The sequence below is a fragment of the Oncorhynchus masou genome, chromosome 26 (assembly GCF_036934945.1).
Source record: "Oncorhynchus masou masou isolate Uvic2021 chromosome 26, UVic_Omas_1.1, whole genome shotgun sequence".
In the NCBI taxonomy this organism is placed as follows: domain Eukaryota; kingdom Metazoa; phylum Chordata; class Actinopteri; order Salmoniformes; family Salmonidae; genus Oncorhynchus; species Oncorhynchus masou.
The window spans coordinates 18,160,498-18,187,920 of NC_088237.1; the positions used below are offsets into that span (position 1 = coordinate 18,160,498).

The 27,423-nt window shown below is 46.3% G+C and overlaps 2 protein-coding genes across 3 annotated transcripts; both read left to right on the forward strand.

Annotated features, from left to right (window-relative positions):
• The first annotated feature begins 342 nt into the window (after positions 1 to 342).
• On the forward strand, positions 343 to 27,208 carry LOC135514932 (mitogen-activated protein kinase 11-like). 2 transcript variants are annotated; one of them, XM_064938675.1, is made up of 21 exons: positions 413 to 484; positions 1,286 to 1,324; positions 1,721 to 1,814; positions 2,390 to 2,561; positions 2,700 to 2,803; positions 3,097 to 3,444; positions 3,661 to 3,990; positions 4,187 to 4,767; positions 4,898 to 5,272; positions 5,656 to 6,672; positions 20,336 to 20,465; positions 20,575 to 20,633; positions 20,838 to 20,949; positions 21,458 to 21,487; positions 21,794 to 21,841; positions 21,961 to 22,075; positions 22,297 to 22,368; positions 22,830 to 22,909; positions 23,159 to 23,237; positions 23,412 to 23,585; positions 23,805 to 27,208. In XM_064938675.1, the coding sequence occupies exons 10-21, from the start codon at positions 6,560 to 6,562 to the stop codon at positions 23,876 to 23,878; spliced, it is 1,086 nt and encodes a 361-aa protein (XP_064794747.1). In that variant the 5' UTR covers positions 413 to 484; positions 1,286 to 1,324; positions 1,721 to 1,814; positions 2,390 to 2,561; positions 2,700 to 2,803; positions 3,097 to 3,444; positions 3,661 to 3,990; positions 4,187 to 4,767; positions 4,898 to 5,272; positions 5,656 to 6,559; the 3' UTR covers positions 23,879 to 27,208. The 2 variants fall into 2 exon arrangements, 1 of the variants encoding a protein (XP_064794747.1); XR_010451750.1 differs by lacking the exons at positions 2,390 to 2,561; positions 20,336 to 20,465; positions 20,575 to 20,633; ... (7 more) ...; positions 23,412 to 23,585; positions 23,805 to 27,208 and having other exon boundaries at positions 343 to 484; positions 5,656 to 6,445.
• Positions 4,873 to 5,666, forward strand: LOC135515106 (C-type lectin BfL-2-like). The gene is made up of 2 exons (XM_064938934.1): positions 4,873 to 5,272; positions 5,656 to 5,666. The coding sequence occupies exons 1-2, from the start codon at positions 4,873 to 4,875 to the stop codon at positions 5,664 to 5,666; spliced, it is 411 nt and encodes a 136-aa protein (XP_064795006.1).
• Positions 27,209 to 27,423: the final 215 nt, after the last annotated feature.

The following is a 27,423-nucleotide window of genomic DNA, read 5'->3' on the forward strand; positions in this document are numbered from 1 at the left end:
GCATGAAGCTGGGAGAAGGCACAGACACAGGTTACAAAGATATCTTTTGTGGTTTTCTTAGTTTTTTAATCACATATATTTAATTTCTCATGAATCGTACGTCAGTGGGTAATTTACTGTCTCTTTAGTGAAGCCCATGTCCAGTGCAAATACAATGAACTGGGTACCAAATCAAATGTACTGCAAATTATTGTTACAAATGTGGACTTAATATGCAAACAGACATGTACATTCAATCAAGCAACTTAGATGTACTGTATTTCTGAACTACACTGTAGTAAGTCCACTGTAATACATTCAGCCTAATGGTCAATGTTTTTTAATGTAGAGAGAGATGTTGGAACTGAAGTTTTAGCATCACCTGGGTGTGTTCACCTGGTCAGCAGAGAGGGAGGAGAGAAATACACCTCTATAAACTCCTCTCTTTCCCCTGTCTCCCCATCCATCTCACCAAATCTGGGGAGGTAAGAAGACAGCTAACTAGGTAGGTGTGCCATCATTTCAAGTTGCATTATAAAAAAAATGTCCCGATATGTTGAAACACTGTGCTTTTCATTGAAGAGGTAATAATTCAATATGTTTAGCACCTTTGTAACTTACTGTTCAAGATGGTATTTTGAAAACATGAAATGATTTTGCACTCTTCTTTTCTTTGATGAGGTACTTATTCACACATTATTAGCAACCCTTTGTAACTTTTTTAAATGATTAGGATGGTGCTGTGTATTTTAATCAAGTTGAGACTTAATAGAGGTCAAATCTAATATTAGATGAAAATGTGTGGGTTGTTTATATTATACTTCTTAAGCATATCATAGACCATGTGGAAACCAATAGATTGGGATACTCTGAGACATTTGTGTTGATCTCCACCAGATCATTTACTATAGAATAACTAGGTTGATTTCATCTTTATGTTACATTTTCAAATTGCATGTTTGGTTAATCAAAGTGTATGCCATATAGCTGTTCCATAGAGTAACTGCAATGCTACTTTGGTAGTCAAATAATCATAACTTCCTTGTCGTTGTTTTGTTTACCTGGGAAGTTACTCTCGGAAGGAAATTGTGCACATTAGTTCAGACTTGAAATTAATCTCCAAGACACAGACAATACTTTCTTAGACATTTTCTTCTACATGAAATCTCTGAAACATGTGGGCAAATTGTTGTTTTTTTTACAAAAATTATGTTTCTTTCTAAATAATGCCATAAAAAAACCTTAACTTGAATGGTTGGGAGCACTGATGGCTTGTGTTTTAAACAATTTTATATGTTGTTCACAGTGGCAATGATACAGGAAATACTTCTACTCCTGCTGCTGGGTAAGAGATCAGATCGGATGAATATTCCTCTCTAGGTGTTATCAAGTAGCCCCTCTATTGTTATGACTTTTGACAAAATAGTAGTTTGTCACTACTGTTAACATCCATGAGTCACACATGAGTCACATGAGTATGGCAATGAAACCTATAAGGCATTTTTTTCTATCTTCATGTCACAGTATAATGTCTTGGTCAACACATAAATGCAATATAATTTCAATCCAAAAGCTACAGTATCTTCCAGTGTCTAAAAACAGAATCAGGGACTTTGATCAAACATAGCAGTCTCCTTGTACTGTATGTGGACAACTCTGTGTCAGTGACACAATCTAAATGAAAACAGAGCCTTAATATCCAAGTAACAACATTTTCCTGATGTGACCTTTGACCCCACAGCAGTCAGGGCCTCACCAGTGTTGAAGGCTGAGGTGTCAGTACTGGAGGGAAGCTCTGTGACCCTTCTCTGTGGATACTCTGTGAAGGATCACAGGTATGACACATGCTGGTGCAGAAACTGTTATTACAATTTCTTGGGTGAATGTGGATGTTCTGAACCCAGAGTGATCAAGAAAGCTGCAATCTCACCTAATGACCCCAAAAAATACAGCCTCAGCGGGGAAAGCCTCACCATTTCCAACCTTCAGTTGAAGGACAGTGGGAGTTACTGCTGTTGTGTAGATATCAGAAGTGTATTTTTCCGAGACTATACAGAATATTACAATCTAAAGGTAGTAAAAGGCAAGTGTTCATGATTCATTGTCATTGCTTGGTGCATGTATTCTAATTGTGAGCAAAATTGAGGTTTATTTACATTAAATACTGTAAACTACACAGCAAAATGCTGCATTGTTGATTGGACATTGGCATCCATTGTCCAGGTAGAACACCTGAATATACCACTTGATACCTTTTGTCTCTCTAGTCCAGTGTTGTTTATTCTGCGTTCTGTCCTTCTAGAGACTACTGTAGTGCTGATCACATATTTTTGGTTGCCGAGTTGACTTGAGTTGTTTCAACAACAAAAAAATCAAGCTGTGTCAAATGTAAAATGTCTCTGTTACACAGGTTGTGAGAGGAACCTAATGAAAGGAGTTAATTTTGGGATAAATAATATGGATCAATCGCCGCCATTCGTAACTAATGCAAGTCAGTGCAGGCAGAAATGCACCGAACATTACAATTGCCAGTACTTCACATTTGTTGGGAAAGAAGCAGGAATAAATAACCTAAATAACAGGTAGCCTAAAAGCTCAAAAAGCTTCTTTTTTTTCTTCAATATGTGCTCGAGGCAGCTATAGAATTTTTAGATCAACACCATTCATGTTGTTCATTTCTGATAACTACTACCAGATTCTGTGTGATATTTATCCCACAGACACTTATGTTTTCTGATGGCCTCAACTGATGATATGCCTGTCACAATACAATACCTTGAACATGCAACCTCAGGCTACTCCCTGAAAAACTGCAGTGGTATCAGTGAGTACACACGTATTTCGATTCATATAGTATATCTAATGAACAGAGGCAGATTTTGTTAATAGGCCCTAATTGTCACGCCCTGACCCTCCGGGTTTCTCTATGGTGTTTTAGTCTGTATTTCCTATGTTGGTGTATTAGTGTGGATCCCAATTAGGGGCAGCTGTTTATCGTTGTCTCTAATTGGGGATCATACTTAAATTGTTCATTGTTCCCACCTGCTTTGTGAGATATTGTTTCAGTTAGTGTCTAAGTGCGAGTTGTACTTCACGTTCGTTGTATGTTTAAAACAGTCACCTACTCAGCCAAAAAGTACAGCCTGGTCCTTGAGGAGAAAAACTGGACCGAAGCACAAGAGTACTGCAGACAACACTACACAAACCTGTCCATCATACACACAGAAGAGGATTGGAAGGCAATTCAAACATCTTTGGGTGATTTCAGTGGTGATGTGTGGATTGGGCTCCATAGGTCTGGTCCAACTGAAAAGTGGAAGTGGTCTGATGGAGAGGACTTCATGTTCTTTAACTGGGAAAAGGGTTTTGGTGTCCACACTGAGGGTCATGACTGTGTCTTGTCTATTTCATCTCACTGGCAACCAGTCTCTTGTGCAACTCAAAGACAGTATATGTGTCAACAAGGTAAGGACTGACTCACTCATCCTCTTTATCAATGGAAAATCCAACTTGTCATTTAACAAATGGGATTGATTGACAACACCTAACCTGTATTCTTCATCTAATCAGATCTCAAACACTTTTAATTAGATTATCTGTAACTTCCAAATTATTTCTTATTGTGTGAAGTCATTAACTGTCTCATGAAATCTGATGTGTCAGTTTCTTCTTCCCTCCTAGAAGTTCATCGTGGTAATGGAACAACAGAGAAGGTGTATGAGCTGATGCCTGGGACAAAGACGCAGAAGGATGCTCTGAAAGACTGCAAGAGCAAAAGCAGAGATCTGGCAAGTATCCTGAACCAGAAAGAACAGGAAGCCTTTGATGAGGTGACTGAAGGGGACACCTGGATTGGACTTGAGCACCACAGCAACACACTATGGGAATGGTCAAATGGAGAACCATTTCAGCAATGGGAAAACACCCGCGTAGATGGAAACTGTGTACAGCTGAACAGAAAATGGAGACCAAAAGATTGCTCTAGTCAAAGTGCTTTCCTTTGCTATGGAGGTAAGTTGAACCTTGTGGGATTGTTATCAAACTAAATGGTCATCTATGAATACGTTGTATGGAATCTACACAAAGAAAATCCTAGTTTTAATGTGATTAAATATTTTATAAAGATTAGGCCTACTTTGTTTTTGTGTCAATTATAAAAACCGCAAACTTACAATGTGCTGAAATGTATTCTACTTCATTCTAACAGATGAACATCCACTTAACAACACCGGGGATTTAAACACTCCTGTTACACCTGAAACCACCAGCCCTACTCAACTGGACCTCCGTCTACAGAAATGTTTACCACAACACCTACCACCTCACCAACTACCACTACTAATGGACAGTCCACCACCTCACCAACTACCACTACTAATGGACAGTCCACCACCTCACCAACTACCACTAGTAATGGACAGTCCACCACCTCACCAACTACCACTACTAATGGACAGTCCACCACCTCACCAACTACCACTACTAATGGACAGTCCACCACCTCACCAACTACCACTAGTAATGGACAGTCCACCACCTCACCAACTACCACTAGTAATGGACAGTCCACCACCTCACCAACTACCACTACTAATGGACAGTCCACCACCTCACCAACTACCACTACTAATGGACAGTCCACCACCTCACCAACTACCACTACTAATGGACAGTCCACCACCTCACCAACTACCACTACTAATGGACAACTGACCTCATCAGGTTTCACCTCCCCAAACAGTCAGCCAACATCATCCCCCAGTAGTACAACTTCTCCACTCCATCCTAGTGAGTGTCAGACATGGTGCACAAGTGACAATTGTGAGCGTTTTTAATGGCAAATAAGACTGTGTGTGTGTGGTTTTGTGTTTAACTTACATTGTGTGCAGTTTCATGTGTGTTTGTCTTGTCCATGCAGATTACCTGCACTTCTTCAACGAGTCCAAGAGCTGGATCAATTCCCTGAAGTTCTGTAAAAGTCGTGGCTCCAAGTCTAATCTGGTGCAAATCACCAACCAGACTGTGCATGCTGACGTGACCCAGCTCATTGCCAATGTGGAGCTGGCATGTGGGGGGGTGTGGATTGGTCTGGAGCGGTCCATCTTTGAGTGGAGCGCCCCCTGGCTGTGGACCAGTGGTGATGTTGATAAGGTGGTGAAGTACAGCGAGTGGCACAGCTGCTTCCCCCTCAACCCCATCAATTACCATTGTGGTAAGATGGTCCGGGTTGGTAACGGAGAACTGAAGTGGCTGGATGCTTCCTGTCATCAGGAATTACCCTTCATATGTCAAGGTACATTGTTCAACTTTTAAGCTCCTATTTTAGGGCTTGTTCAGAGGGGTGAAACACTCAATGTTGCAGATAGACCAATGTTACATAGAACTGTCATGGTTTACTGCGGAATAGAGATTTACTGTCTTGACTCATGTCATCTCTATGGAATGTATGACTTTATGCAATGCTCTGATTATTCCTCCCCATTGAATAAGGCTCAACCCACATCCCAGAAACCCTCTCTACAGTTGGCTACAATCTGAATTGCTCTTTTCTGCCTTTTACTGTAGCCAATAGTATACTGTAGTTTAATAGTCTTGAATAAGCAAAAACAAAATAGCAAGGTCTAGTCATTAAAGATACATCAATGTCCTCTTATCCTGTATGTGATGTTTTAACAGATCTCCACTAGAGGGCTCTACATGGCAGCCTGGACAGTCTGCAGCCACCCAGGGTCTGGAAAGGGCCTGCATTTCAATTCATTATATTATTAAACCACTATTACTATTATTAGAATTATTATTACTATTTTTAGTTATCATTTTTGCTATTACATGATATTACTTAATGATACTGTATGTTTACTCATAACCATGGCTGTGACTTAACTGTACTAATTTGATTGTTTAAAAGTAGAGTAGATTAAAGTAAAGAGAATATTATTAAAATTTAGTATTTAGCTTTTGTGTGATCACTGTAGCCTATTGTTGGAGACAGCTACATAGTTATGACAATATTGGTGTTTCTTTATGTATGCATTTCATGCTATAACTGTGACTTTTGTGAAATTGACACTGCTGCACTGATGGCCATATTGATGCAACAAGGTGCCATAAACTCAAATCAACTGAACCATTGAGCTTTGCAAAAACATGCATTGGAGACATAATCCCATTTTCATAAACATTGTTTAAATGATAAGGTTTACATAGGCTATGGGTAACACTTATTTTCAGTAGCCTATCCTAATAGATTAATGAGATGAATCACTCCCCTATCGCATCCCCCCTTCCACTCAGCACCCCCCATGTCTGAGACATCGTGCTCAGAATATATTACCAGCTCTATCTCTCTACTTACACTTCCCATTTCACAGAAATGTCGAGAGAGAGAAAGATACTTTTGTTTATTGTCTACTTCACTTGCTTTGTCAATTTTAATTTTAAAATAAAGCCCTTGAATTGAACTGAGTGAGAGAGAGAGACAGCAGCTCCCCTCTGTGCGCTCAGTCGGAGACAGTTACCGCGGATTGTGCAGACAGAGAAATCAGTCCAGTACTGAGAGCTCGTTTTATTTACGGTAAAAATGTCGGCCAGACCAGGCTACTATCGGCAGGAGCTGAACAAGACTGTATGGGAGGTTCCCGAGCGGTACCAGAACCTGACTCCCGTGGGCTCGGGGGCCTACGGTTCGGTATGGTGAGTAGACTATATGAAAGAGGAAGGGGCGAGGCTGCAAAGAAGTCCAGAAACACAATACAATGCAGAGGGAAAACATCATTTAGCCTTATGATTTGTATTATGAATATGCATTATTGGATAATATTGGAAAAACAATAGGCCTATGTATCCTAGCCTATTATCATTATTATTGTGGCAGTTATTAGGCTGATTTAATATAATTAATGTTAATGTAGCGCAGTTGTTATGCACGAGAAAGTCATCAATGTTATTTTCATGTTTGTTCAATGTGGATTCACTAGACTACTCTATTTGTATCAATATGATGCTGTCATAAAGGCTTCGTTTTCCATTTGATTTATCTGTCGTTGACACCATTCCCAAATACTGGGCGTCATCACTCCAACGACAGACTGTCTGCAGTTGTTGCCTCTCGGTGCGGAGGCTTTAAACACCTCAAGCTTTGCATGTACAATAGCTGATTCGGTCTGCCCCATACGATTCCCATACCGAAAGAGGAAACAATTAGGAGTTATCGGCGCATCGCACCTGCAACCACGGGCTACGGGAGATCCTCTGAATCGTGACGGTTTTCAATAGGATACATTAGTTCCATAAGGTTTTGGGGGCTACTAATAACAGGGACAGCACTTCGGGGGGATCTGCACTGAACAACTGAAGGATGCATGACACATCTGTAAAGCCATGAGCATGTGTAGGGGGCACCTCAGTGTTTCTGACTGCAAATATCTTGAATTGTTTTAGTTTTTTTCAGACATTTGTGCTGTTATGGACTTTTGTCTTTGATATGCATATGTTCACTTCAGACAGTGAAGAGGGGCCTCTTAGAATACATCTCAACATTGTATTCATGACTACCAGTCTTTTGACCGAATAACAGACTTCAATTTCACAACCTGATCTCCTCCCCACACAGTAAACGCTCTCTCTCTCTCTCTCTCTCTCTCTCTCTCTCTCTCTCTCTCTCTCTCTCTCTCTCTCTCTCTCTCTCTCTCTCTCTCTCTCTCTCTCTCTCTCTCTCTCTCTCTCTCTCTCTCTCTCTCTCTCTCTCTCTCTCTCTCTCTCTCTCTCTCACACACACACACACACACCGCTGTCTAGCTCAATGAGGTGGTTCTTATAGTCTACATTTCCACATGAACAAGTTCCTTTTTTCTCACAAGTGGGTTGGGCAAGATTTCCTTGTTTTAATTTTGGATCACTCTTTGTCTGTTGCGGGAGAAGAGACACCGTTGCCATGGCGAGGTGTCATGGTGATGTGTGCACCTCGGGCTTGAGTGTCATACACGCAATCCATATTGATCCATGCATGGGAAGGGAAATTAAGTGCTTGGCGGTTTCAATGTCTGCTTTTACTATAAAAGCACTGGTAGATAGATTAGATTTACATTGTGGGCACATTACATTTACATTTACATTTAAGTCATTTAGCAGACGCTCTTATCCAGAGCGACTTACAAATTGGTGAATTCACCTTCTGACATCAGTGGAACAGCCACTTTACAATAGTGCATCTAAATCATTTAAGGGGGGGGGGTGAGAAGGATAGCTTTATCCTATCCTAGGTATTCCTTGAAGAGGTGGGGTTTCAGGTGTCTCCGGAAGGTGGTGATTGACTCCGCTGTCCTGGCATCGTGAGGGAGTTTGTTCCACCATTTGGGGGCCAGAGCAGCGAACAGTTTTGACTGGGCTGAGCGGGAACTGTACTTCCTCAGTGGTAGGGAGGCGAGCAGGCCAGAGGTGGATGAACGCAGTGCCCTTGTTTGGGTGTAGGGCCTGATCAGAGCCTGGAGGTACTGCGGTGCCGTTCCCCTCACAGCTCCGTAGGCAAGCACCATGGTCTTGTAGCGGATGCGAGCTTCAACTGGAAGCCAGTGGAGAGAGCGGAGGAGCGGGGTGACGTGAGAGAACTTGGGAAGGTTGAACACCAGACGGGCTGCGGCGTTCTGGATGAGTTGTAGGGGTTTAATGGCACAGGCAGGGAGCCCAGCCAACAGCGAGTTGCAGTAATCCAGACGGGAGATGACAAGTGCCTGGATTAGGACCTGCGCCGCTTCCTGTGTGAGGCAGGGGCGTACTCTGCGGATGTTGTAGAGCATGAACCTACAGGAACGGGCCACCGCCTTGATGTTAGTTGAGAACGACAGGGTGTTGTCCAGGATCACGCCAAGGTTCTTAGCGCTCTGGGAGGAGGAAACAATGGAGTTGTCAACCGTGATGGCGAGATCATGGAACGGGCAGTCCTTCCCCGGGAGGAAGAGCAGCTCTGTCTTGCCGAGGTTCAGCTTGAGGTGGTGATCCGTCATCCACACTGATATGTCTGCCAGACATGCAGAGATGCGATTCGCCACCTGGTCATCAGAAGGGGGAAAGGAGAAGATTAATTGTGTGTCGTCTGCATAGCAATGATAGGAGAGACCATGTGAGGTTATGACAGAGCCAAGTGACTTGGTGTATAGCGAGAATAGGAGAGGGCCTAGAACAGAGCCCTGGGGGACACCAGTGGTGAGAGCGCGTGGCGAGGAGACAGATTCTCGCCACGCCACCTGGTAGGAGCGACCTGTCAGGTAGGACGCAATCCAAGCGTGGGCCGCACCGGAGATGCCCAACTCGGAGAGGGTGGAGAGGAGGATCTGATGGTTCACAGTGTCGAAGGCAGCCGATAGGTCTAGAAGGATGAGAGCAGAGGAGAGAGAGTTAGCTTTAGCAGTGCGGAGCGCCTCCGTGATACAGAGAAGAGCAGTCTCAGTTGAATGACTAGTCTTGAAACCTGACTGATTTGGATCAAGAAGGTCATTCTGAGAGAGATAGCGGGAGAGCTGGCCAAGGACGGCATGTTCAAGAGTTTTGGAGAGAAAAGAAAGAAGGGATACTGGTCTGTAGTTGTTGACATCGGAGGGATCGAGTGTAGGTTTTTTCAGAAGGGGTGCAACTCTCGCTCTCTTGAAGACGGAAGGGACGTAGCCAGCGGTCAGGGATGAGTTGATGAGCGAGGTGAGGTAAGGGAGAAGGTCTCCGGAAATGGTCTGGAGAAGAGAGGAGGGGATAGGGTCAAGCGGGCAGGTTGTTGGGCGGCCGGCCGTCACAAGAAGCGAGATTTCATCTGGAGAGAGAGGGGAGAAAGAGGTCAGAGCACAGGGTAGGGCAGTGTGAGCAGAACCAGCGGTGTCGTTTGACTTAGCAAACGAGGATCGGATGTCGTCGACCTTCTTTTCAAAATGGTTGACGAAGTCATCTGCAGAGAGGGAGGAGGGGGGGGGGAGGAGGATTCAGGAGGGAGGAGAAGGTGGCAAAGAGCTTCCTAGGGTTAGAGGCGGATGCTTGGAATTTAGAGTGGAAGAAAGTGGCTTTAGCAGCAGAGACAGAGGAGGAAAATGTAGAGAGGAGGGAGTGAAAGGATGCCAGGTCCGCAGGGAGGCGAGTTTTCCTCCATTTCCGCTCGGCTGCCCGGAGCACTGAACATCTCTCTTTGTTGTTTATATGCTGGTAAAACAGCCAACCATGGCCTGTCAATCCAATGCTTTTGCATCTCCTAGGACAGAGGGAAGTGAGGATGTGATCTTCTGAGGATCAGCCCAGGGAGACAGACAACAGACATCTGTGATGCAGCAGACATGGAAGAGAAGGGAGGCACAGAAACTACATGTTAGCTCAATAAATATCTAAGCCTTTATTGGTCCATTAGATTTAATGGAAGCTTAGCCTAGCTGATTGATGGAAAGAACTGGAGTGTTTTACTACTCCACTGAGTAATCCTGGTGAAGTCGGCACAGTTGTCTGTTTGATTTGATAAAGACCTTGGAAGCTGAGTAGATAGACATGATAGCATAGCAACAATTCAAACAAAGACCATCCCTGTGTCTGCTTCTTTTGACTAATACAATTCTCTACAGTTAAAAACAAAACTCATTATTTATGTGGATTCACAAACACATTTAATACACCATCAACCAAGATGCAGAGCAATGCAGTCGTGTGATCTGCTACACCTACAAAATGGCACCACTGCTCATAGTACCAGTCTAGCCAGCAAGGACACTCACATTCTTGCACACAATCTCCCTCTCTCTTTCTCTCTCTCTCTGAGCCCTGCATTGTTCAGGCTGTGCTCCAGTCATTGTCACTGTTTTCTCCATGGCAGAGCTGATTGATTAGCAGAGGGGTGGGGGTTTGGGAATTGGGGAGATATTTTATAGGGGGTTGGGACGGGAAGAGCCAGGGACATTACTTCTGAGGATACAGAGGAGAATTGGAGTCATTATATTCATCCTTGGTGCTCCTCAATCTCCCTGAAAAGCTTCCTGAAACCTCAATCTCCCTGAAAAGCTTCCTGAGATTGTTTGCCTGTCAATTATCTGATCAGAAAAGCCCATATTATGCATATCATCAGATCAAATGTATAGTCCAGTGAGTGGGCATAGAGCCAGTGTGTGGGTTTAGTCCAGTGAGTGGGCATAGAGACAGTGAGAGGGTATAGTCCAGTGAGTGGGCATAGAGCCAGTGAGTGGGCATAGAGCCAGTGTGTGGGTATAGTCCAGTGAGTGGGCATAGAGCCAGTGAGTGGGCATAGAGCCAGTGTGTGGGTATAGTCCAGTGAGTGGGCATAGAGCCAGTGTGTGGGTATAGTCCAGTGAGTGGGCATAGAGCCAGTGTGTGGGTATAGTCCAGTGAGTGGGCATAGAGCCAGTGTGTGGGTATAGTCCAGTGAGTGGGCATAGAGCCAGTGTGTGGGTATAGTCCAGTGAGTGGGCATAGAGCCAGTGAGTGGGAATAGAGCCAGTGGGCATAGAGCCAGTGTGGGTATAGTCCAGTGAGTGGGCATAGAGCCAGTGTGTGGGTATAGTCCAGTGAGTGGGCATAGAGCCAGTGTGTGGGTATAGTCCAGTGAGTGGGCATAGAGCCAGTGTGTGGGTATAGTCCAGTGAGTGGGCATAGAGCCAGTGTGTGGGTATAGTCCAGTGAGTGGGCATAGAGCCAGTGTGTGGGTATAGTCCAGTGAGTGGGCATAGAGCCAGTGAGTGGGAATAGAGCCAGTGTGTGGGTATAGTCCAGTAAGTGGGCATAGAGCCAGTGTGTGGGTATAGTCCAGTGAGTGGGCATAGAGCCAGTGTGTGGGTATAGTCCAGTGAGTGGGCATAGAGCCAGTGTGTGGGTATAGTCCAGTGAGTGGGCATAGAGCCAGTGAGTGGGAATAGAGCCAGTGTGTGGGTATAGTCCAGTGAGTGGGCATAGAGCCAGTGTGTGGGTATAGTCCAGTGAGTGGGCATAGAGCCAGTGTGTGGGTGTGTGGGTATAGTCCAGTGAGTGGGCATAGAGCCAGTGTGTGGGTATAGTCCAGTAGTCCAGTGAGTGGGCATAGAGCCAGTGTGTGGGTATAGTCCAGTGAGTGTGCATAGAGCCAGTGTGTGGGTATAGTCCAGTGAGTGGGCATAGAGCCAGTGTGTGGGTATAGTCCAGTGAGTGGGCATAGAGCCAGTGTGTGGGTATAGTCCAGTGAGTGGGCATAGTGAGTGGGAGCCAGTGGGTAGAGCCAGTGAGTGGGTATAGTCCAGTGAGTGGGCATAGAGCCAGTGTGTGGGTATAGTCCAGTGAGTGGGCATAGAGCCAGTGTGTGGGTATAGTCCAGTGATTGGGCATAGAGCCAGTGTGTGGGTATAGTCCAGTGAGTGGGCATAGAGCCAGTGAGTGGGCATAGAGCCAGTGAGTGGGCATAGAGCCAGTGTGTGGGTATAGTCCAGTGTGTGGGTATAGTCCAGTGAGTGGGTATAGTCCAGTGTGTGGGCATAGAGCCAGTGTGTGGGTATAGTCCAGTGAGTGGGCATAGAGCCAGTGAGTGGGCATAGAGCCAGTGTGTGGGTATAGTCCAGTGAGTGGGCATAGAGCCAGTGTGTGGGTATAGTCCAGTGAGTGGGCATAGAGCCAGTGTGTGGGTATAGTCCAGTGAGTGGGCATAGAGCCAGTGAGTGGGCATAGAGCCAGTGAGTGGGCATAGAGCCAGTGTGTGGGTATAGTCCAGTGAGTGGGCATAGAGCCAGTGAGTGGGCATAGAGCCAGTGTGTGGGTATAGTCCAGTGATTGGGCATAGAGCCAGTGTGTGGGTATAGTCCAGTGAGTGGGCATAGAGCCAGTGAGTGGGCATAGAGCCAGTGTGTGGGTATAGTCCAGTGTGTGGGTATAGTCCAGTGAGTGGGTATAGTCCAGTGTGTGGGTATAGTCCAGTGTGTGGGTATAGTCCAGTGAGTGGGCATAGAGCCAGTGAGTGGGCATAGAGCCAGTGTGTGGGTATAGTCCAGTGGGTGGGCATAGAGCCAGTGAGTGGGCATAGAGCCAGTGTGTGGGTATAATCCAGTGAGTGTGCATAGAGCCAGTGTGTGGGTTTCGTCCAGTGAGTGGGCATAGAGCCAGTGTGTGGGTATAGTCCAGTGGGTGGGCATAGACCCAGTGAGTGGGCATAGAGCCAGTGTGTGGGTATATTCCAGTGGGTGGGCATAGAGCCAGTGGGTGGGCATAGAGCCAGTGAGTGGGCATAGAGCCAGTGTGTGGGTATATTCCAGTGGGTGGGCATAGAGCCAGTGTGTGGGTATAGTCCAGTGAGTGGGCATAGAGCCAGTGTGTGGGTCTAGTCCAGTGGGTGGGCATAGAGCCAGTGTGTGGGTATAGTCCAGTGAGTGGGTATAGTCCAGTGAGTGGGCATAGAGCCAGTGTGTGGGTATAGTCCAGTGGGTGGGCATAGAGCCAGTGAGTGGGCATAGAGCCAGTGAGTGGGCATAGAGCCAGTGAGTGGGCATAGAGCCAGTGTGTGGGTATAGTCCAGTGGGTGGGCATAGAGCCAGTGTGTGGGTATAGTCCAGTGAGTGGGCATAGAGCCAGTGTGTGGGTATAGTCCAGTGGGTGGGCATAGAGCCAGTGAGTGGGTATAGTCCAGTGAGTGGGTATAGTTCAGTGAGTGGACATAGAGCCAGTGTGTGGGTATAGTCCAGTGGGTGGGCATAGAGCCAGTGAGTGGGCATAGAGCCAGTGAGTGGGCATAGAGCCAGTGTGTGGGTATAGTCCAGTGGGTGGGCATAGAGCCAGTGTGTGGGTATAGTCCAGTGAGTGGGCATAGAGCCAGTGTGTGGGTATAGTCCAGTGAGTGGGCATAGAGCCAGTGAGTGGGCATAGAGCCAGTGTGTGGGTATAGTCCAGTGGGTGGGCATAGAGCCAGTGTGTGGGTATAGTCCAGTGAGTGGGCATAGAGCCAGTGTCTGGGTATAGTCCAGTGAGTGTGCATAGAGCCAGTGTTCGGGTATAGTCCAGTGAGTGGGCATAGAGCCAGTGTGTGGGAGCCAGTGTGTGGGTATAGTCCAGTGAGTGGGCATAGAGCCAGTGTGTGGGTATAGTCCAGTGAGTGGGCATAGAGCCAGTGTGTGGGTATAGTCCAGTGAGTGGGCATAGAGCCAGTGTGTGGGTATAGTCCAGTGAGTGGGCATAGAGCAGTGTGTGGGTATAGTCCAGTGAGTGGGCATAGAGCCAGTGAATGGGCATAGAGCCAGTGTGTGGGTATAGTCCAGTGAGTGGGCATAGAGCCAGTGAGTGGGCATAGTCCAGTGAGTGGGCATAGAGCCAGTGTGTGGGTATAGTCCTGTGAGTGGGCATAGAGCCAGTGTGTGGGTATAGTCCAGTGAGTGGGCATAGAGCCAGTGTGTGGGTATAGTCCAGTGAGTGGGCATAGAGCCAGTGCAACAGAGACAGTGAAAATAAAAAGGGGATCAATGCAAATGGCAGTGGTGGAAAAAGTACCCAATTGTCATACTTGAGTAAAAGTAAAAGATACCTTAATAGAAAATGACTGAAGTAAAAGTGAAAGTCATCCCGTAAAAAACTACTTGAGTAAAAGTCTAAATGTATTTGGTTTTAAAGACACTTAAGTATCAAAAGTAAATGTAGTTGCTAAAATATACTTAAGTATACGGATAGCCAGGGTCACACTCCAACAGACATCATTTACAAACAAAGCATTTGTGTTTAGTAGGAATGACCAGAGAGGTTCTCTTGATACGTGTGTGAATTGGACCATTTTCTGTCCTGCTTAGCATTCAAAATGTAACGAGCATCTTCGGGTGTCAGGGAAAATGTATGGAGTAAAGTAAAAGTTGTCAAATATAAACAGTAAAGTAAATTACAGATACCCCCAAAAAAGACTTAAGTAGTACTTTAAAGTATTTTACACCCCTGGCAAATAGTCAGTGTAGCCATTTGATTAACTGTTCAGCAATCTTATGGCTTGGGGGTAGAAGCTGTTCAGGAGCATTTTAGTCTTAGAATTTGGTGCTCCGGTACCGCCTGCCCTGTGGTAGCAGAGAGAACAGTCTATAACTTGAGTGGCAGGAGTCGTTGACAATTTTTAGGGCCTTCCTCCTACACCGCCTGGTATAGAGGTTCTGTAGTGCCTTACGGTCGGATGCCAAGCAGCTGCCATACCAAGCGGTGATGCAGCCAGCCAAGCTGCTCTCAATGGCGTAGCCATCAGACAGAGGTATTATCATACCTGCACTAAAGCAGACTCATATCACACATTGACTGCATACCATGCAGATCATCACATAGACACATGTATTAGTTTTCCATCATTATACCAGCAGACATCAAAACTCATATCTGAATGAAAATGCACATTTAAAATGCATTGGAATGTCTGAGATTTTCACAAATGTGGTTGCTACTTCAAATAGACTTTATTCCAATAACTGGAAAGCTTTTCATAGACTGCAAAACACCAGTCACGTGTAATGACAATATTTGTCATTCTTGAGACATCGTACTGGCACTTCCCTTCGCTTTCCCAAGTCGTATCATTTCTCATTTCCCACTCAGCATGCAGACTGCAAACCCCTAATTCAATCTCAATGGTTACTTTTCCTTCCATTGGTCTCCTGAAAGGAAGTTGGAACGTCTTGGCCAGTAATATAACTAATTCGTTCTGACTGATGGGTTTAGAACTTGTCCATGATACAGAACATATTCTTACAATGGAATGGGAAACTCTTTGTTGGTGTAACGTTATGTAACAGTAATATAGCGTTGTGCAAATGTTTGCGCGTGCATCATGAATGCTTCATTTAGTCAAAAGAACTCAATTCCATGTGCCCATTTCAACTGTTGCAGCAACACTATGCAAATCATGGCTACTGTGAGTGTGTGGTATTTGTAGGGGTTTGGCTGCTTAAAGAGCTATTATCATGTCGCTGCGGTGCCATTTGGCCGACGCTGTTGTGCAGAGTTTGTTTACAACGTGAGAGGACAAGCGATGACCGCCGACGCTCTCGGATGAACGCACACATGAAATATAATCTCAAGTACATGGAACTGTCTATCAGTGTTAACATGCTGTGGGGAGCAAGATGCTGGAGAATAAAATCAAGCATCCTTCATTTTGTAACGGCTTTCTTCATGTGAAATAGAGTCGGACCAAAATGCGGCGTGGCTATTGAGATTAATGTTTAATAAAACAATGGAAACATGAATCAATACAAAATACAATAAACGTAACGTGAAAACCGAAACAGCCTATACTGGTGCAAAGTAACACAGAAACCAGGACAATCACCCACAAAACCCAACACCAAACAGGCTACCTAAATATGGTTCCCAATCAGAGACAGACTCACACCTGCCTCTGATTGAGAACCATATCAGGCCAAACATAGAACTAGACAAACTAGACATGAAACATAGAATGCCCACTCATATCACACCCTGACCAAACAAAACATAGAAACATACAAAGCAAACTATGGTCAGGGTGTGACAGTACCACCCCCCCCCTCCGGCCGCAAAACCGGAAACCTATTGGGGAGGGTCTGGGTGGGCATCTGTCCGCGGTGGCGGCAATGGTGTCCGGTGGCGGCTCTGGTGCTGGACGTGGTCCCCACTTCACCATAGTTTTAGTCCCCCACCTTGTCCGCCTCCGTGGTCTCCGAACCACGGCGACCCAACTTAATGACCCCACTGGACTGAGGGGCAGCTGCTCGGGACCGAGGGGCAGCTGCTCGGGACCGAGGGGCAGCTGCTCGGGACCGAGGGGCAGCTGCTCGGGACAGAGGGGCAGCTGCTCGGGACAGAGGGGCAGCTGCTCGGGACAGAGGTGCAGCTGCTCGGGACAGAGGGACAGCTGCTCGGGACAGAGGGGCTCTGGCGCGTCTGGGCTGAGGGGCTCTGGCGCCTCTGGGCTGACCGGCGGATCCCGGCAGACTGGCGGATCTGGAAGATCCTGGCTGACTGGCGGATCTGGAAGAGTCTGGCTGACTGGCGGATCCTGGCAGACTGACAGCTCTGGAAGATCCTGGCTGACTGGCGGATCTGGAAGATCCTGGCTGACTGGCGGATCCTGGAAGAGCTCTGGCTGCTCCATGCTGACTGGCGGATCTGGCTGCTCCATGCTGAGACGGCTCTGGCTGCTCCTGCTGACAGCTCTGGAAGATCCTGGCTGACTGGCTGGGATCTGGAAGAGTCTGGCTGCTCCACTGACGGATCCTGGCTGCTCCATGCTGACTGACGGCTCTGGCTGCTCCATGCTGACTGGCGGCTCTGGCTGCTCCATGCTGACTGACGGCTCTGGCTGCTCCATGCTGACTGACGGCTCTGGCTGCTCCATGCTGACTGACGGCTCTGGCTGCTCCATGCTGACTGACGGCTCTGGCTGCTCCATGCTGACTGACTGCTCTGGCTGCTCCATGCTGACTGACGGCTCTGGCTGCTCCATGCTGACTGACTGCTCTGGCTGCTCCATGCTGACTGACTGCTCTGGCTGCTCCATGCTGACTGACTGCTCTGGCTGCTCCATGCTGACTGACGGCTCTGGCTGCTCCATGCTGACTGACGGCTCTGGCTGCTCCATGCTGACTGACGGCTGGCTGCTGGCTGCTCCATGCTGACTGACGGCTCTGGCTGCTCCATGCTGACTGACGGCTCTGGCTGCTCCATGCTGACTGACGGCTCTGGCTGCTCCATGCTGACTGACGGCTCTGGCTGCTCCATGCTGACTGACGGCTCTGGCTGCTCCATGCTGACTGACGGCTCTGACGGCTTCTTGCAGACTGGCAGCTCTGAACAGGCGGGAGACTCCGGCAGCGCTGTAGAGGAGGAAGGCTCTGGCAGCGCTAAACAGGCGGGAGATTCCGGCAGCGCTGTAGAGGCGGAAGGCTTTAGCAGCGCTGAACAGGCGGGAGACTCAGGCAGCGCTGGAGAGGAGGAAGGCTCTGGCAGCGCTGGAGAGGCGAGGCGCACTGTAGGCCTGATGCGTGGTGCTGGCACTGGTGGTACTGGGCCGAGGACACGCACAGGAAGCCTGGTGTGGGGAGCTGCCACCGGAGGGCTGGTGCGTGGAGGTGGTACTTGGTAGACCGGACTGTGCAGGCGCACTGGAGCTCTTGAGCACCGAGCCTGCCCAACCTTACCTGGTTGAATACTCCTGGTCGCCCTGCCAGTGCGGCGAGGTGGAAAAGCCCGCATTGGGCTATGCAGGTGAACCGGGGACACCATGCGCAAGGCTGGTGCCATGTAAGCCGGCCCAAGGAGACACACTGGGGACCAGATGCGTAGAGCCGGCTTCATGACATTTGGCTCGACGCTCACTCTAGCCCGGCCGATACGCTGAGCTGGAATGTACCGCACCGGGCTATGCACCCACACTGGGGACACCGTGCACACCACAGCATAACACGGTGCCTGCCCGGTCTCTCTAGCCCCCCGGTAAGCACAGGAAGTTGGCGTAGGTCTCCTACCTAGCGTCGCCATACTCCCTGTGAGCCTCCCCCAATACATTTTTGGGGCTGACTCCCGGGCTTCCTTGCCAACCGTGTTCCCTCATATCGCTGGCTCCTCTCTCCCCGGCTGCCTCTGCTCTCCTCGCTGCCTCCACCTGTTCCCATGGAAGGCGATCCTTTCCCGCCAGGATCTCCTCCCATGTGTAGCAACCCTTGCCATCCAATACATCGTCCCATGTCCATTCCTCATTGCGCCTCTGTTGCTGTTGCCTGTTGTCACGCCGCTTGGTCCTGGTGTGGTGGGTGATTCTGTAACGGTTTTCTTTATGCGAAGGAGAGTCGGACCAAAATGCGGCGTGGCTATTGATATTCATGTTTAATAAAACAATGGAAACACGAATCAATACAAAAAACAATAAACGTACCGTGAAAACCGAAACAGCCTATACTGGTGCAAAGTAACACAGAGACAGAAACAAGGACAATCACCCACAAAACCCAACACCAAACAGGCTACCTAAATATGGTTCCCAATCAGAGACAATGACTCACACCTGCCTCTGATTGAGAACCATATCAGGCCAAACATAGAACTAGACAAACTAGACATGAAACATAGAATGCCCACTCATATCACACCCTGACCAAACAAAACATAGAAACATACAAAGCAAACTATGGTCAGGGTGTGACACATTTTGAATTCTAGGTGCAAACAAGATGCTCTGGCAGATGCTTTCATGTATGCCCCACTATTTCCTTTGAATGATTGCATATGCTTAAGTCTAAAGTCAATATAGATAGCTAGATGAAGAGAGAGAGAAATCCAAATGACTTTGCATCAGATATTGCGCTGCATTACTGTAACGGTTGATAAAACGTCTTGAGATTGAAGACAGTTAGTTGCAGAAATCGATGCACAGCCTGCCTGTGGAGTTGTAGGCAGTGAGGTGGACAGCCATGTATGGAAGATGAGATGGCAGTGTGTGTGTGTGTGTGTGTGTGTGTGTGTGTGTGTGTGTGTGTGTGTGTGTGTGTGTGTGTGTGTGTGTGTGTGTGTGTGTGTGTGTGTGTGTGTGTGTGTGTGTGTGTGTGTGTGTGAGACGGAGAGGTCTGGCTTGTGTCATGGAAAGATGATGGTATGCTAGCTGCCTGTTTGGCTAACATTTAACAGGGGCATCTGGGGAAGCAGCAGGTGCTTCTGTGGCTGTGCATGAAATGAATGCACTTGGCCTTGTCTGAAGGCGATGCCTTCAGGTATGTGCATGGCCTTGTGTTGTACACATGGCAGGCCACAGGTAACAACGTAGTAATGGTGTAGTGCTCCTCGCAGGCTGGTTAAAGGTCAGGTTGATAATGACAGTGATTTACGTGGTTGTTTTAACTTCTCGTGCCGTTGTGGCTCTGTGCTGCCTCTCCTTCCTCTTTACTTCACAATTCCTCTTTCTCATCTTCTTTACTGCTTCTTCTTTCCTTCTGTCCAGTTTCTTTCGATTTCTCAAACACTTTTATTTCCTGTCTGATACTTCCTGTCCCCTCCCTCATCTCTTGCTCTCCCTCAATCTCTCTCTGACCTTCTCTACTCCTTCTACAGTACACTCCTTTGTCTCTTCATTCCTCTATAATGTTATTGCCTAGTCTCTTTTTTCATTTCCCCTAACACTCCTTCTCTCTGTGCAACATCGGAATTGAGTAAGATGTTGCACCAAATGCTGCCTAAGTGGAAATAACACTGTCACAACGAAGATGGCAGCGCAACACCAGAACACTACTCAGACCTACATTTGCACTTCAAAGGAAACAATAATGAATCTAATCATTTAATGATCAACATGTTTAAAAGCAATGCATTTCATTTTGTAATCTGCGTCGCTCATCTCCCCCCCCCCCACACACACACACACACACACACACAGCTCAGCATATGACGTGCGGCTACGACAGAAGGTGGCGGTGAAGAAGCTGTCTCGGCCTTTCCAGTCCCTTATCCACAGTAGGCGCTCGTACCGCGAGCTCCGGCTACTCAAGCACATGAAACATGAGAACGTGAGTAAGGAGTGGTTGAAGCCCTCCCGTGTTGGCTAGTTGACCAAAATTGCCTTGATAATGCACAATAGAGTTGTAACTCTTTGGCATCAACATTCTCCCTCAACAGGTAATAGGATTACTGGATGTATTCTCCCCTGCTGCAGCGCTAGAGGACTTCCATGAAGTGTGAGTGACTACTGAAAGAGCACTAGGATGTCCAACATACCCCATACAGTGATTATACTGTCATGGTTATTCTGATGATAACATGTAGCATTTAAATAGAGCTTTTCACCAGGATTCAGGACATGTACTGTCTAACTGAATTGGAACATCTCCATGCACTGTTCTAAAATCCCCTCCTCCTCCTCCTCCTCCTCCTCTTTCCAGCTACCTGGTAACCAACTTGATGGGGGCAGACCTGAACAACATAGTCAAATTCCAGCGTCTCTCTGATGAGCATGTGCAGTTTCTTATTTACCAGCTGCTCAGAGGCCTCAAGGTAGTTGTATCATGTTTAGACATGTTTCTTACACATACTATCCCATACACTGACAGTACAAAGCAACCTTCCCTGATAATAATTGTTTTAACTCAAAGGCAACTGTTAAGTATTTCAATGTGCCACAATTGAACCTCAAACACCATGATGATCCTTTTTATACTATAAAACTACTGGCTATAACTTACTAGAAAATCCCTTAACATCCTCTGAAATGGTATATATACTGTACCCTGACATTTGATTATAAACTCGGATATACTGCTAAGTTTGAAAGCTACATTATGCCTGGCTCACTGGGTAGTACAGTTAACTTGGGACTGACCAGCCAGCCAAGTAACTAGCAAACCTAGTTACCAAGGAATTAACAAAAATGTAGACCCTTTTAGACAGGGGCCAATGTTGGAATACACTGTTGACCTCTCTCTCTCTCTCCTTTCTATCCTCTCTCCACCCACTCCTCCCCCCATCCCGCTGCCATGTCCCTTTTCCGTCTCCCCCTGAACAGTACATCCATTCAGCAGGACTGATCCACAGAGTGAGTGGTGGCTTTCCTCTTCTCTTCTCTACTTGCCCACTCTTGTCATTTTTTCTCATCCCCTCTTTTCATAAGGCAGTCTCCTGGATAGCAATTGCCTATCATGAGTGCTTTGTTGGCTTTAAAAGGCAATTCTGTATTTAGAATGTACCGGTATGTGTGAAAGTAGATCATATCATATTGTGTGAGTGTGTTAGAGAGAGATTGTCTGTCTGTCTGTCTGTCTTTTTTCTCCTTTTCTTTTCCCCTGTCCCTCAGACAGTCTTTGTGTTGAACGTTCTGTCTTTTCATGTGTCTGTCTCACAGGACCTAAAACCAAGTAACGTGGCAGTGAACGAGGACTGCGAGCTGAGGGTAAGACCAGTGGCCCAGCCACCCAACTCCTCAACGCCTCAGACAATCACAACACAACCCCCCCCCCCCAACTCGGTAATGGCTATCACCATGACAACCTGTGTCTCTCTCTCCCCCAGATCCTTGACTTTGGATTGGCCAGACAGACAGATGATGAGATGACGGGGTACGTGGCGACTCGCTGGTATCGAGCGCCAGAAATCATGCTTAATTGGATGCACTACAATCAGACAGGTACAGATCCACACTCACACAACCCAAAAATGATCATAAAACCAAGATTCTCATTTCACACCACACATTACCAGACACCTTCTAATATAACAACCAAACACATACTCTATCATCATGCAGTTTTATCCAGAAAGAAAAATTAGCTAGCTATATCTGTGCCGTTATGGCTAATCGTAAAATCCTGTTGTTATGAGGACTGAATGTTAACGCCTCTGTTACAGTGGATATCTGGTCAGTGGGATGCATCATGGGAGAGCTGCTGAAGGGGAAGGTCCTGTTTCCAGGCAACGACTGTATCTTTCACTAACACGGACATGGCTTGACACTGAGTGCACTACACTCCACAACCACTCTCCAGCGCTGTTATCACCAATACTGCTCTATGGACACACATCAGCTCCTCTCATATTTGCATCACAATCCTATCTAGAGATATAGCCTTTCTGTCTGAAGGGGAAGTGTATTGAGAGTGACTGAAAGGAAAGGAAGTTCACAATGGACTGAATTGTATTGGCTGTCACTGTACAGAGTCTAAAGACTGAAACAAATAGGAATGTGATTTACTGCTTTGTATGTCTGTATTGGGTCCTCAAATGTTGGAGTATGTTGTCTGCATAAAACTAACACTAGAACACTGTTCTAGCAAAGTCAACTATGCCTAACCTCGGTCAGTTGTTCTACCTAAAGAGTTGGTCCAAACCAAATTACTTTTTCATGATCATGATGGCCCTTAATTAACCCCTCCTGATCTAAGATATTGACCAGCTGAAGAGGATTATGGAGGTGGTGGGCACCCCGACCCCTGACCTTCTACAGAAGATCTCCTCTGAACATGTGAGAAGATGGAGAAATAGAGGGAGAGATGGGAAAGTTGAATGGATCATTTAGCTATAGCAATGCTTTAATGATACTGATGATCCCCTGACATCCATTGATCGGTGTAATTGATTGACGAATATGATGATAGATTATTCAATATTTTGTTTGTAGCATGATTGATTTCTCAATTGATGGATCAATTGGCCCTGCAATGTACTGTACACATTGTCACGTGTGTCGTTGTACATTGCTTCCTATTCATAGGCTCAGAAATATATCCAGTCTCTACCCTTCATGCCCCAGCAGGACTTAGAGAAGATATTCAGAGGAGCCAACCCAATGGGTGAGACTGAGTCATGCCCGATAACAGAATTTGCTGGAGGCAAATTTTAAACCAAGGCTATGGATTACATAAGGCAGCTTTGTTATTATTTTTCCCTTTGTGCCTGCATCTTAATCTCGGTCTCCATCTTTCTCTCTGCATCTCCATTCTTCTCTCTCCCTCCCTCTCCCTCAGCTGTGAATCTACTGAAGCGCATGCTAGTTCTGGACTGTGATGGGCGTATCTCTGCCAGTGAGGCTCTCTCCCATCCTTATTTCTCCCAGTACCACGACCCGGACGACGAACCAGAGGCCCTACCCTACGACCAGACGCTGGAGAGCAAGGACCGCACACTAGAGGAGTGGAAAGGTGAGAGAGCGAGAGAGAGATGGAAGGTGGCTGGAGTGGAGGAGGTTAAGAGGGATTTTCCTTTTTAAAGATTCAACAGTTATTTTCTGCTGTGTTCTTGACCAGATATAAATGTTCTCTCTTCCTCCTCACCTTTTGTTCATCCCTCTTTCTTCACCTCATCTTCTCTCTCTCTCTCTCTCTCTCTCTCCCTCTCCCCCTCTCCATCCCCCTATACAGAGCTGGTGTTCGGGGAGATGAAAGGAATCAAAGCGCCTGTCAGCGAGACAAGTAGTCTACAGGTGGAACAGTGAAAGACAAACCCTGCCTCCTTCTGCTCGGTCTGTCCCGTCAGCTGAGGAAGGACCGACGTCTTGTCTCCGTCTGTCTGTCGGCCGGCGTTGGGGAGGCGGGAGGATCTGAGAAAAAGAGAGAAACAACGCTGTGTCCCCTAGAGGCATGACACCCCTCCCCTTGCTCACTGTGACTGGCTATTTGACTGCCTGTCTTGAGTTTTGTAAAAGAGGAGCAGGGAGAGGGGAGGTCTGGTTGAACTGAAAGTGATGAGAATACGCACATTACGATGATTACAGGGAGCATGCTTTGATAGGTATATGTTTACAGTCTGTTGAAGAGAGGTAGGAGAGAGAGACAGACAGAGACAGAGAGAGAAAGTAGCACTAGAGTTTTCAAACGTACCTAAGGGTCCAACTGGTAAATGGTCATTGGCTATAGGTTACTGGAAATCTATCGTCATGAAGACATTTTATAAGCAGTCATAACGGATGTCAGTTTAAGTATGCTTATAACACCTGTTATGTCATGGTAATGACAGTTTTATGACATAGGGTTCTAGTGAATTGTTGTCAAGAATTTTCCACACATTTTATCATATTTCTATTTTAGTTGTAGCAAATATCTGTTATTTAACAGAAACGTACATAAGATGGTTCCTCCCTCGATATATAGACCAATGAATACCCTTTGTGCTGTTACTGCACAACATCCCCCAACACTCACCAATATGCCACTGAATGACCAATGACAGAGATATACTGTACATGGACAGGATTAGTGTCTGTAGGGTTTGAGACTTTGCATCATGTACAACTATTGGCCAGATTCCCTCAGCATTTACAACTGTTTTTACAGAACAACACCGGTGGTAGTTTGTTTACGGAGACAAAACTGCATTGCTGCAAATGCTATGTAGATATGTCCCAATGTACAGGTAACTGCCAACATAAAGAATACACCAACATAAAGTGTTTTAATAGGGCCTTGGGCCAACACAAGCCAGAGCAGATTCAGTGCACCTTGGCAAAGTTTCTGGAACTCTATCGGTGGGATGCGACACCGTTCTTCCACGGGAAATTCGATTGTTTTGTGTTTTGTTGATGGTGGAAAACGCTGTCTCAGGCGCCGCTCCAGAATCTCCCATAACTGTTCAATTGGGTTGAGATCTGGTGACTGAGACAGCTACGGCATATGGTTTACATCGTTTTCATGCACATCAAACCATTCAGTGACCATTCGTGCCCTGTCGATGGGGGCATTGTCATCCTGTGGGGGCATAGCCATGGTGGCCAAAATAATGGCCTGCCCAGAATTTTTATACATGACCCTAAACTTGATGGGATGTTAATTGATTAATTAACTCAGAAACCATACCTATGTGGAAGCACTTGTTTTCAATATGCTTTGTATCTCTTATTAACTCAAGTGTTTCCATTATTTTTGCAGTTACCTGTATGTAAGCATGTATGCATTTGTTGCTGGTATCACCCATTTCAAATTCCCTTGGCTCCAGTCCAACAGGTTTTACTAGTCCCTGGCTCTGTTGAGAAACCCAAACCTATAGCTGAAGTTTACATCTGAACATTCAGCAGATACCATTACCCACAGTGACTCCCACAAATACCATTACCCACAGTGACTCCCACAGATACCATTACCCACAGTGACTCCCACAGATACCATTACCCACAGTGACTCCCACAGATACCATTACCCACAGTGACTCCCACAGATACCATTACCCACAGTGACTCCCACAGATACCATTACCCACAGTGACTCCCACAGATACCATTACCCACAGTGACTCCCACAGATACCATTACCCACAGTGACTCCCACAGAGACTCCCACAGATACCATTACCCACAGTGACTCCCACAAATACCATTACCCACAGTGACTCCCACAGATACCATTACCCACAGTGACTCCCACAGATACCATTACCCACAGTGACTCCCACAGATACCATTACCCACAGTGACTCCCACAGATACCATTACCCACAGTGACTCCCACAGATACCATTACCCACAGTGACTCCCACAGATACCATTACCCACAGTGACTCCCACAGATACCATTACCCACAGTGACTCCCACAGATACCATTACCCACAGTGACTCCCACAGATACCATTACCCACAGTGACTCCCACAGATACCATTACCCACAGTGACTCCCAGATGCATTATGCAGATTAAATTGGATTTATAATAGGTCTGAATGTTGTAGTTTGAGGTCTAATATTCAGCATGTTTTAAAGGGGCGTACTGAGGTGAACGAATTACAGGGGAGTAAAATAATTCAATTTTCAGTAAAAAACATGTTCTGGAACTGCAACATATACTACCCCAAGAACTTCAACATCAATCATATACACAATGCCTCAATTACAGTAGAGATCATCCAAAATACTCTTTCTCGATTGATGTTTGACTATTTACGGTCTTGTATGTGTCATGTACAAATGTTGATTTTGGAAACTTGGTGGATTTAAATAGAACTGCAAAAAAGATGAATGTATACAAAACTGTATGTTTAAAAAACAAGTGTCTTTTCATTCTATGGTGGCATGAATTTTAACTGTACAATTTCTGCCGTATGCATTTCCAATCAATAACCAAATGTCAACTCTGTGTCATAATGCCATGACAACTCATGACAGTTGATGTCAACCAACTCAACTCTATTACAACAGTTATAACACCATTATGCAGCATGAACAAGTAAACATTTGGTTACACATATTCAGAATAAATCAAATCGATCTAATCCCTGTCTTGGTAACGTCATGAATGCGTGCATCAATCCAGTCTTGTTTTCTCACAAAAATGATTAAGTCTGTTGTTGTATGGACAAACTCCTTTATGTTTCCAAGTATCACACAGCAGCCTATCAGCCGGCATGCAGCACTATGTCCGTGGTGAGAATCTGTCATGGGCATAGCATGTTGTGGCATTATGAAAGACCACTTTACCCCAGAGTTACGGCCTACTCATTCCTCCTCCACATGGCCAAAGTTCCATCAATACTCCCAGCCCACACAAACAGTAGCTTTCCAGTGCTTTATGGGTTCCAAGTCTGAGTATACATGGCCTTTTCTGTGTGTGTGTGTGTGTGTGTGTGTGTGTGTGTGTGTGTGTGTGTGTGTGTGTGTGTGTGTGTGTGTGTGTGTGTGTGTGTGTGTGTGTGTGTCAATTTGCCTTCAAGGTCCATTCTTGCATGTCTCCAACAAACATGCCTGCAGGCATCAAACTATGTCATAATATCTCAGCCACCATCATGACGACGCATGTATCCTCTTCTTCCTCGTCATCAATAAAAGCTAAATTCATTACCAGTTACCTTACTGTGTGTGTGTGTGTGGGGGGGGGGTACATTTAACTTTCACCCCTATCTTCAGGCTAGGCTAGCTCTCTTCGCTATCTCATGGCAACAGACAGCATTTTGGCAACATTCCTTATAACTTGATTGTAAGACAATAAGGAGCCAGGGCGGCAGGTAGCCTAGCTGTTAAGAGTGTTGCTGGTTCGAATCCCTGAGTCAATGAGGTGA